This window comes from Stigmatopora argus, chromosome 11, assembly GCF_051989625.1.
Source record: "Stigmatopora argus isolate UIUO_Sarg chromosome 11, RoL_Sarg_1.0, whole genome shotgun sequence".
Classification (NCBI taxonomy): Eukaryota; Metazoa; Chordata; class Actinopteri; order Syngnathiformes; family Syngnathidae; genus Stigmatopora; species Stigmatopora argus.
Window position 1 is genome coordinate 669384 of NC_135397.1, and position 12399 is coordinate 681782.

The following is a 12399-nucleotide window of genomic DNA, read 5'->3' on the forward strand; positions in this document are numbered from 1 at the left end:
AACGACATAGTATAGTAAGGCTTTTTTTCTTAAAAAACGACATAGTATAGTAAGCCATTTTTCTTAAAAAAACGACATAGTATAGTAAGGCTTTTTTTCTTAAAAAACGACATAGTATAGTAAGGCTTTATTCTTAAAAAACGACATAGTATAGTAAGGCTTTTTTAAATTAAAAAACGACATAGTATAGTAAGGCTTTTTTTCTTAAAAAACGACAGTGTAGTAAGGCTTTTTTAAATTAAAAAACGACATAGTATAGTAAGGCATTTTTCTTAAAAAAACCGACATAGTATAGTAAGGCTTCTTTCTTTAAAAAACGACATAGTATAGTAAGGCTTTTTTTCTTAAAAAACGACATAGTATAGTAAGGCTTTTTTTTTTAAAAAACGACATAGTATAGTAAGGCTTTATTTCTTAAAAAACGACATAGTATAGTAAGGCTTTTTTTATTAAAAAACGACATAGTATAGTAAGGCTTTTTTAAATTAAAAAACGACATAGTATAGTAAGGCTTTTTCTTTAAAAAACGACATAGTATAGTAAGGCTTTTTTCTTTAAAAAACGACATAGTATAGTAAGGCATTTTTCTTAAAAAAACGACATAGTATAGTAAGGCTTTTTTTCTTAAAAAACGACATAGTATAGTAAGGCATTTTTCTTTAAAAAACGACATAGTATAGTAAGGCTTTTTTTCTTAAAAAACGACATAGTATAGTAAGGCTTTATTTCTTAAAAAACGACATAGTATAGTAAGGCTTTTTTTATTAAAAAACGAAATAGTATAGTAAGGCATTTTTAAATTAAAAAACGACATAGTATAGTAAGGCATTTTTCTTAAAAAAACGACATAGTATAGTAAGGCTTTTTTAAATTAAAAAACGACATAGTATAGTAAGGCTTTTTTAAATTAAAAAACGACATAGTATAGTAAGGCTTTTTTTCTTAAAAAACGACATAGTATAGTAAGGCATTTTTCTTTAAAAATCGACATAGTATAGTAAGGCTTTTTTTCTTAAAAAACGACATAGTATAGTAAGGCTTTATTTCTTAAAAAACGACATAGTATAGTAAGGCATTTTTCTTTAAAAATCGACATAGTATAGTAAGGCTTTTTTTCTTAAAAAACGACATAGTATAGTAAGGCTTTATTTCTTAAAAAACGACATAGTATAGTAAGGCTTTTTTCTTTAAAAAACGACATAGTATAGTAAGGCTTTTTTAAATTAAAAAACGACATAGTATAGTAAGGCATTTTTCTTAAAAAAACAACATAGTATAGTGAGGCTTTTTTTCTTAAAAAAACGACATAGTATAGTAAGGCTTTATTTCTTAAAAAACGACATAGTATACTAAGGCATTTTTCTTTAAAAAACGACATAGTATAGTAAGGCTTTATTTCTTAAAAAACGACATAGTATAGTAAGGCTTTTTTTCTTAAAAAACGACATAGTATAGTAAGACTTTTTTCTTAAAAAACGACATAGTATAGTAAGGCTTTATTTCTTAAAAAACGACATAGTATAGTAAGGCTTTTTTAATTAAAAAACGACATAGTATAGTAAGGCTTTTTTAAATTAAAAAACGACATAGTATAGTAAGGCTTTTTTTAATTAAAAAATGACATAGTATAGTAAGGCATTTTTCTTAAAAAAACGACACAGTATAGTAAGGCTTCTTTCTTTAAAAAACGACATAGTATAGTAAGGCTTTATTTCTTAAACGACATAGTATAGTAAGACTTTTTTCTTAAAAAACGACATAGTATAGTAAGGCTTTATTTCTTAAAAAACGACATAGTATACTAAGGCATTTTTCTTTAAAAAACGACATAGTATAGTAAGGCTTTATTTCTTAAAAAACGACATAGTATAGTAAGGCTTTTTTTCTTAAAAAAACGACATAGTATAGTAAGGCTTTATTTCTTAAAAAACGACATAGTATACTAAGGCATTTTTCTTTAAAAAACGACATAGTATAGTAAGGCTTTATTTCTTAAAAAACGACATAGTATAGTAAGGCTTTTTTTCTTAAAAAACGACATAGTATAGTAAGACTTTTTTCTTAAAAAACGACATAGTATAGTAAGGCTTTATTTCTTAAAAAACGACATAGTATAGTAAGGCTTTTTTAATTAAAAAACGACATAGTATAGTAAGGCTTTTTTAAATTAAAAAACGACATAGTATAGTAAGGCTTTTTTTAATTAAAAAATGACATAGTATAGTAAGGCATTTTTCTTAAAAAAACGACACAGTATAGTAAGGCTTCTTTCTTTAAAAAACGACATAGTATAGTAAGGCTTTATTTCTTAAACGACATAGTATAGTAAGACTTTTTTCTTAAAAAACGACATAGTATAGTAAGGCTTTATTTCTTAAACGACATAGTATAGTAAGGCTTTTTTACTATAAAACGACATAGTATAGTAAGGCTTTTTTAATTTAAAAAAACGACATAGTATAGTAAGGCTTTTTTCGTAAAAAAAACAACATAGGCTTTTTAAAAGCCTTACTATACTGGTACAGTTAATTCCAATTTCAAATCTAAGTTACCCCCAAATTCACTACGTCCAAGGCACAATTTACCTAACCAAAACAACTAGGATCCAATTTGACATAATTAAATAAGGATGACGCTTTTACCTCCTCCCGCCCTCGCATTTATTTTTCAAAATGGTTACACGTTGTACACAAGAGTGACATGTTTGTTTTCCCGCAGCTTAAAAAAACCACACGGAGCAGAAACATGGAAAATGTCAAGGCGAATCTCATCACGGCGCGTGACACGTTGCTCCGGAGTGTCAACGCCGTGACGAGAAAACACAGAAGCCACTTTAGGGAGACGCGCACTGGGAAAATGACAAAAGTCAAGGACTTCCTTCTAGCAAATGTCACATGAGAGACTCCAGCCAATTTTCAGGTATTTGGCACATTTCACATCTTTTTATTTTCTTTTTATTAAACGACATGACATTCCCTTTAGATGGAACCAGGCGGAGGTGTCGGTCGGACTTCACCAGGCTTGCACGGTTTTCTCCGACACGAACTTGCCGTGTGGCTCCGAGGCGTCGGCGGGCAGCAGGGCCAAGTAAACGGGCGTCTCGGCGCCTTCCTCGGGCGACTTGGTGGCTTTGGGGCCCGCCATGTCGGTGCGCACCCACCCGGGACAGCACGCGTTCACCAGGATCTGGGCAGAGCATCGATTTAGAGACGGAGGGGTCTTGGAGACTCCAAAAGGCCATACGAAGGGGTGCTTATCTATCTTACCTTATCGTTTGGCCTCTCTTTGGAAAGACGCCTGGCGTGTATCATGGACAAAGTCTGAGTAAAAACACACACACGTTAATCACTTAATGTGTATATGTGTATATATGCACCTGTGTACATGTGTATATATGCACCTGTGTACATGTGTATATATGCACCTGTGTACATGTGTATATATGCACCTGTGTACATGTGTATATATGCACCTGTGTACATGTGTATATATGCACCTGTGTACATGTGTATATATGCACCTGTGTACATGTGTATATATGCACCTGTGTACATGTGTATATATGCACCTGTGTACATGTGTATATATGCACATGTGTACATGTGTATATATGCACATGTGTACATGTGTATATATGCACATGTGTACATGTGTATATATGCACATGTGTACATGTGTATATATGCACATGTGTACATGTGTATATATGCACATGTGTACATGTGTATGTATGCACATGTGTACATGTGTATGTATGCACATGTGTACATGTGTATATATGCACATGTGTACATGTGTATATATGCACATGTGTACATGTGTATATATGCACATGTGTACATGTGTATATATGCACATGTGTTCATGTGTATGTATGCACATGTGTACATGTGTATGTATGCACATGTGTACATGTGTATGTATGCACATGTGTACATGTGTATGTATGCACATGTGTACATGTGTATGTATGCACATGTGTACATGTGTATGTATGCACATGTGTACATGTGTATGTATGCACATGTGTACATGTGTATGTATGCACATGTGTACATGTGTATGTATGCACATGTGTACATGTGTATGTATGCACATGTGTACATGTGTATGTATGCACATGTGTACATGTGTATGTATGCACATGTGTACATGTGTATGTATGCACATGTGTACATGTGTATGTATGCACATGTGTACATGTGTATGTATGCACATGTGTACATGTGTATGTATGCACATGTGTACATGTGTATGTATGCACATGTGTACATGTGTATGTATGCACATGTGTACATGTGTATGTATGCACATGTGTACATGTGTATGTATGCACATGTGTACATGTGTATGTATGCACATGTGTACATGTGTATGTATGCACATGTGTACGTATGCACATGTGTACATGTGTACGTATGCACATGTGTACATGTGTACGTATGCACATGTGTACATGTGTACGTATGCACATGTGTACATGTGTATATATGCACATGTGTACATGTGTATATATGCACATGTGTACATGTGCATATATGCACATGTGTACATGTGCATATATGCACATGTGTACATGTGCATATATGCACATGTGTACATGTGTATATATGCACATGTGTACATGTGTATATATGCACATGTGTACATGTGTATATATGCACATGTGTACATGTGTATATATGCACATGTGTACATGTGTATATATGCACATGTGTTCATGTGTATGTATGCACATGTGTACATGTGTATGTATGCACATGTGTACATGTGTATGTATGCACATGTGTACATGTGTATGTATGCACATGTGTACATGTGTATGTATGCACATGTGTACATGTGTATGTATGCACATGTGTACATGTGTATGTATGCACATGTGTACATGTGTATGTATGCACATGTGTACATGTGTATGTATGCACATGTGTACATGTGTATGTATGCACATGTGTACATGTGTATGTATGCACATGTGTACATGTGTATGTATGCACATGTGTACGTATGCACATGTGTACATGTGTACGTATGCACATGTGTACATGTGTACGTATGCACATGTGTACATGTGCATATATGCACATGTGTACATGTGCATATATGCACATGTGTACATGTGCATATATGCACATGTGTACATGTGTATATATGCACATGTGTACATGTGTATATATGCACATGTGTACATGTGTATGTATGCACATGTGTACATGTGTATGTATGCACATGTGTACGTATGCACATGTGTACATGTGTACGTATGCACATGTGTACATGTGTACGTATGCACATGTGTACATGTGCATATATGCACATGTGTACATGTGCATATATGCACATGTGTACATGTGCATATATGCACATGTGTACATGTGCATATATGCACATGTGTACATGTGTATATATGCACATGTGTACATGTGTATATATGCACATGTGTACATGTGTATATATGCACATGTGTACATGTGTATATATGCACATGTGTTCATGTGTATATATGCACATGTGTACATGTGTATGTATGCACATGTGTACATGTGTATGTATGCACATGTGTACATGTGTATGTATGCACATGTGTACATGTGTATGTATGCACATGTGTACATGTGTATGTATGCACATGTGTACATGTGTATGTATGCACATGTGTACATGTGTATGTATGCACATGTGTACATGTGTATGTATGCACATGTGTACATGTGTATGTATGCACATGTGTACATGTGTATGTATGCACATGTGTACGTATGCACATGTGTACATGTGTACGTATGCACATGTGTACATGTGTACGTATGCACATGTGTACATGTGTACGTATGCACATGTGTACATGTGTACATATGCACATGTGTACATGTGCATATATGCACATGTGTACATGTGCATATATGCACATGTGTACATGTGTATATATGCACATGTGTACATGTGTATATATGCACATGTGTACATGTGTATATATGCACATGTGTTCATGTGTATATATGCACATGTGTACATGTGTATGTATGCACATGTGTATGTATGCACATGTGTACATGTGTATGTATGCACATGTGTACATGTGTATGTATGCACATGTGTACGTATGCACATGTGTACATGTGTACGTATGCACATGTGTACATGTGTACGTATGCACATGTGTACATGTGTACGTATGCACATGTGTACATGTGTATATATGCACATGTGTACATGTGTATATATGCACATGTGTACATGTGTATATATGCACATGTGTACATGTGCATATATGCACATGTGTACATGTGCATATATACACATGTACACATGTGCATATATACACATGTGCATATATACACATGTACACATGTGCATATACACACACATGTGCATATACACACACATGTGCATATACACACACATGTGCATATATACACACATGTGCATATATACACACATGTGCATATATACACACATGTGCATATATACACACATGTGCATATATACACACATGTGCATATATACACACATGTGCATATATACACACATGTGCATATATACACACATGTGCATATATACACACATGTGCATATATACACACATGTGCATATATACACACATGTGCATATATACACACATGTGCATATATACACATGTACACATGTACATATATACACATGTACACATGTACATATATACACATGTACACATGTACATATATACACATGTACATATATACACATGTACACATGTACATATATACACATGTACACATGTACACATATACACATGTACATATGTACACATGTACACATGTACACATATACACATGTACATATATACACATGTACACATGTGCATATATACACATGTGCATATGTACACATGTGCATATATACACATGTGCATATATACACATGTGCATATATACACATGTGCATATATACACATGTGCATATATACACATGTGCATATATACACATGTACATATATACACATGTACACATGTACATATATACACATGTACATATATACACATGTACACATGTACATATATACACATGTACACATGTACATATATACACATGTACATATATACACATGTACATATATACACATGTACACATGTACATATATACACATGTACACATGTACATATATACACATGTACACATGTACATATATACACATGTACACATGTACATATATACACATGTACACATGTACATATATACACATGTACACATGTACATATATACACATGTACATATATACACATGTACACATGTACATATATACACATGTACACATGTACATATATACACATGTACACATGTACATATATACACATGTACACATGTACACATATACACACATATATACACATGTACATATATACACACATATATACACATGTACATATATACACATGTACACATATACACATGTACACATGTACACATGTACACATATACATACATACACATGTATACATGTAGACAAAATAATAATATAAAGTCAGGTCATGTTTTTGGGGGGGGGGGTGTAACTAGATCAAGGGCTGGTGGTCGAGTGGTTAGGGCATCAGCCTCTGGGGTCCTGGTTCCAATCCCGGTGAGTCTACCTGTTAAATTCTACATTTTGAACTTACCTGTCGCAGTCTGAGCGTGTAAATTAACGTCTGAAAACTGACCGAATTTTTTTTCTTTCTTAGGACGACAAGGAAGAGTGACTTACCGTCACGCCGATCTTGGAGACGCCGTAAGCCGTGTCGGGCCAGCCTTGGACTTTGTGTTGGTCCTCCTTGGCCAGCGCCACAAAGTCCTCCATGAGGCCCGTCAGCTCCTCCTCGGTGATGTCCGGGCTGCGGAATCGTTCTTGCAGCCGCGGGCCGCACTTGTTCAGGCTGCGCACGCTGACGAAGCTCGACACGTTGACCACGCGACCTGCGGGAGAAAGACAGCACGTTCTTCAAATTGCACCCCCAAAAATACCGGCGTACGTCTGCATTACTCACCTCCGGCTTTGATGAGCGGCAAGAAGTGGGTCAACATGTCCCGGGTGGCAAAGTAGTTGGTCCGCAGCGTCACCTCCGCCTGGACGCTGAAGGGACTCGTGTCGGCCGCTAAACGGGACAAGATGCAAATTCAGCTCCATTAGAACCCATTCTATTACATTTATGACAATAAAAGCATTCATACAAGTAAAATGAGTTATTTATCCATTTTTTTTGCACTACCCTACTTATGTTGGACTCATTATTTTAAATCTTGATTAGTTTCTTGTGGCTATTTGTGCACTTGAAGCTTTAAATCTCCTGATACTTCTATAATGACAGTAAAAGCACTCCATTTAAAGATTGACCATAGAGTGCTCAATAAATAAGTGGTCATAAAACAATTTATATATAATAAAAATGAAGTGAGGTTAAAAAAGGGGCCATAAGTGCTAATGCTAATAACGTTAGCAAGTGAGTGTTCATGCTGCTATTTACGGGAAAGTATATTTTGATGCTTCTAAAGGACCTCACAAAAAATGCATTCAGAAATTATTGATGTTCACCTCAATATCCCTGACAATAATCATATGTACTTTGTTTTTTATTGTTACTTTACAGCGGGAATGTATCTTGGTAGCCTTTACAATAAATCGGATTGAGTCCTATTTGAGTTTGAGTTTGATTTAATAAGGGACAGCACATATTAATGAACATATGTTTTGGAGACTATGGAAAAATAGATTAAAGCAGTGTTTCTAGACCCACAATTCTATTTTATTTAGGTATTTTTTTATTTTATTTACAAAGGGGAAAAATGAGCTCCATTAAATATTAATTTATATTTTGTTAATTGAATTTTTAAAAAATATTTTACATTCTCTACATTTAAAATGAGCACCAATATATATTAATTTATATTTTGTTAATTGAATTTTTAAAAATTATTTTACATTTTCTACATTTAAAAAAATGAGCACCAATCTATATTAATTTATATTTTGTTAATTGAATTTTTAAAAATTATTTTACATTCTCTACATTTAAAAATGAGCACCATTATATATTAATTTCTATTTTGTTAATTGAATTTTTAAAAATTATTTTACATTTTCTACATTTAAAAAATGAGCACCAATATATATATATATATATATATATATATTAATTTCTATTTTGTTAAATGAATTTAAAAAAAATATTTTACATTTTCTACATTTAAAAAATGAGCACCAATCTATATTAATTTATATTTTGTTAATTGAATTTTTAAAAATTATTTTACATTCTCTACATTTAAAAATGAGCACCAATATATATTAATTTCTATTTTGTTAAATTAATTTTAAATTATTTTTTTACATTTTCTACATTTAAAAAATGAGCACCAATATATAGTAATTTCTATTTTGTTAATTGAATTTTTTAAAATTATTTTACATTTTCTACATTTAAATAATGAGCACCAATATATATATTAATTTCTATTTTGTTAAATGAATTAAAAAAAAATATTTAACATTTTCTACATTTAAAAAAATGAACACCAATCTATATTAATTTATATTTTGTTAATTGAATTTTAAAAAATTATTTTACATTTTCTACATTTAAATAATGAGCACCAATATATATATTAATTTCTATTTTGTTAAATGAATTTAAAAAAAATATTTTACATTCTCTACATTTAAAAATGAGCACCAATATATATTAATTTCTATTTTGTTAAATTAATTTTAAATTATTTTTTTTACATTTTCTACATTTAAAAAATGAGCACCAATATATAGTAATTTCTATTTTGTTAATTGAATTTTTTTTAAAATATTTTACATTTTCTACATTTAATGTTCAACAGACAAGAAAAGGGGGACCATATTGGATTATTATTATTATTATCTTAGCCTAACGTTTTCTATCTTAAATTTCAAACCCAGAATAATACGCCATTTCCCGTATAAACCCACACACGCCACGTCTCGGGTACCTTTAAAAGCGATGCCAGCGTTGTTGACGAGCACGTCCACGCCGCCGTACTTTTGTTTGAAGAAGCCGGCCGCCTTGGCGATGCTGGCCACGTCGTCGATGTCCAGCTGGTGGAAGTGGACCTTCAAGCCTTCGGCGCTCAAGGACGCCACCGCCTCCTGGCCCCGCCCCCTGCGTCACGGAGGAAAAGAAAGCAAGCCGTGAGTATTTTGGCGCGCTAGGGCCGGCGAGAAGACGTACTGGTCTCTGGCGGTGAGGTAGACGTCGCCGCCGAAGTCCCGGCAGAGCGCCTGCACGATGGCTTTGCCGATGCCTTTGTTGCCGCCCGTTACCACGACGACTCTGCTGGACAGCACTAAGGAAGAAAAAGAAAAGATGATTATTTTACATTCATTGACGCAGATAGACGTCCAATCATCCTACTGACGTCAACTGAAATTAGCTTATCTCTCGCGAGTCCAATCCGTTTGAATTGGAAGGGTGGCAGCAAATGAACATTAGTTCATCACCCTCCCACTTCAAACGGATTGGATGGATGACATAAAATGTGTTCTTCCTCTGGCCGAAATGCCCCCACCTACCATTTATCAAAACTAGATGTCCAATCCATTTGAACTGGGAGGGATGGCAGCAAATGAGCATTTCAACATTCATTGCCAAACGTTCTAACTTGTTTGTGGGTTTTTCCCCCAGATTTTTTCTCCAATTATACCGTGTATTACATTGTAAATTTTAAAGAATAGTGGAAAACGTATTTTAGAATATGTATTTTTGTTTAAATGTGTTATTGCTTTTGTTTTCAATTAAAACGAGGAAAATAAGAGTAAACATTCTATTTTTTTTTTTTTTTAAAGAACACAGGAAATAATAATTCATTTCTGGATTCAGATCAATATTGAATAAATCAACAACTAAGGTCTAATCAGAAATAAAGATTGTTCGGTCAAATAGGCATAAAATGTTGTTTGAATCAGTAGTCAGCCAACAAATGGAAAATTGTACTACAGTATTCTGTACTGTCTGTTACTTGATTTAAAAGAAAATAGTTACACGCTTGCCCCAAACTGTGTCATTGAAAATATAACCCGAGAAGATTCATATCTAACAATCATGTTCGCAACTATTTTTGAAAGAGTTGAGCAAACAATGCTCGCTTGCATAAAAAAAAGTCGCATTAAGCAATAGTGATTGTCCAGATTTAGCTGAGTCATCGTGACTTTTCTACTTCCATAAACAGAAAAAGACAAATCATAAGGCCCATTACCGATCAATTTGACTGCACTACATCGTTTCATCAACATACCAACAGTGACCCAGAAAAATGCATAAATAATGTACATGATGGAATTATGAACATTTGGCAGATTTTTAAAGCGAATACGTAGTAGAAGAATGAGTACCTGAAAATGAATAACAATTATAACTCAAATTTTAAAGAGATTAGGTTTAGTATTTACTTTTTAAAAAAACGCCGTTGCACTATGACTGTTAGATTTAAATATGTTGACTTATTTGACGAGTCCTGGCTTGAACTCTAAGTTAACAATGCATAACTTAGTATGACTACAGGCTGATGCGACCTACAAACGTTCACTTTTTTGACGGCTTTTTTGATATTTAAATAGAAGATTTTGGCATCTGATATTTAGTGCATTCATAGACAAGATTTAAAAATGCTTCTTACTTGTATTTTTGTAGCGTTGCACGGAGAAGTTTACACGAAAACGCTGAAATGTGACCACGGCGCACCAGACCTCGCCAAATGTATTTCTGCGCAGCATCAATGCGCATACCCGGAAAAACATCATCTATCCTTTCAGTCTTGCAAACTGGGACTTTTCCCGAAATTCCACTAAAAATTATTTATTTTAACGGAATTTGTGGTTATTTATGAATATCACGGTTGATTTAAACTCTTAATGGCCAATGTCACACCGACAGAAAATATTAAGTATTTTCATCTTCATTTTTTTCTGTTGCTATGACGTTAATGGGCTGTAAAGGAACGTGCTGCCGTCTAGCGTCCAAATATTGCAAACGCAGCCATGGCACCGTCTAAATTTAAAGTAACAGCACCTTATTTATGATAAACAAATTAACGTGATTTCGATGAAGATTACAAATAAATTACGTTATCCTAACTATAAATAGGAAACAACGATTTGAGCATAGGAGTTGTTGTCTCTATGTATGCATGACAACAGGGATAGGACTGAAAAAGACATTTTTCAAAATGTGGTTGTTTGTAATGTAATTCTGTCCAAAAAAAAAATCACCTGAAAATCAGCTTTCACTTTCTTCAAGTCACATGACCTTTCAGCTCCCCTCGAGGCCTCGAATGCAACAATCCTCGGAAGTCACATAAACACAGCCTGGGAAAGGAATTTGTCCGATTTTCTGAATTTGTGTCCATAGACAAGTTCAGATAA

General features: G+C 33.8%; 2 protein-coding genes across 4 annotated transcripts in view; one reads left to right on the top strand and one right to left on the bottom strand.

Moving 5' to 3' along the window:
* nrg3a (neuregulin 3a) overlaps positions 1 to 8649 on the top strand; it is a 116408-nt gene extending 107759 nt beyond the window's left edge. For 2 of the 3 annotated variants that reach the window (XR_013303781.1, XR_013303783.1), the window contains exons 13-14: positions 2719 to 2919; positions 2983 to 3348. The gene's annotated coding sequence lies outside the window, so the exon portion shown is untranslated. Of the gene's footprint in view, positions 1 to 2718; positions 2920 to 2982; positions 3349 to 7699 lie in introns of those variants that run through there. The other variant, XR_013303782.1, reaches the window with a different exon arrangement.
* On the bottom strand, positions 2637 to 11811 carry cbr1 (carbonyl reductase 1). The gene is made up of 7 exons (XM_077612714.1): positions 11655 to 11811; positions 10211 to 10325; positions 9972 to 10141; positions 8003 to 8110; positions 7723 to 7931; positions 3267 to 3320; positions 2637 to 3186 (listed from the first exon to the last, which is right to left on the bottom strand). The coding sequence occupies exons 1-7, from the start codon at positions 11776 to 11778 to the stop codon at positions 3013 to 3015; spliced, it is 954 nt and encodes a 317-aa protein (XP_077468840.1). The 5' UTR covers positions 11779 to 11811; the 3' UTR covers positions 2637 to 3012.
* Positions 11812 to 12399: the final 588 nt, after the last annotated feature.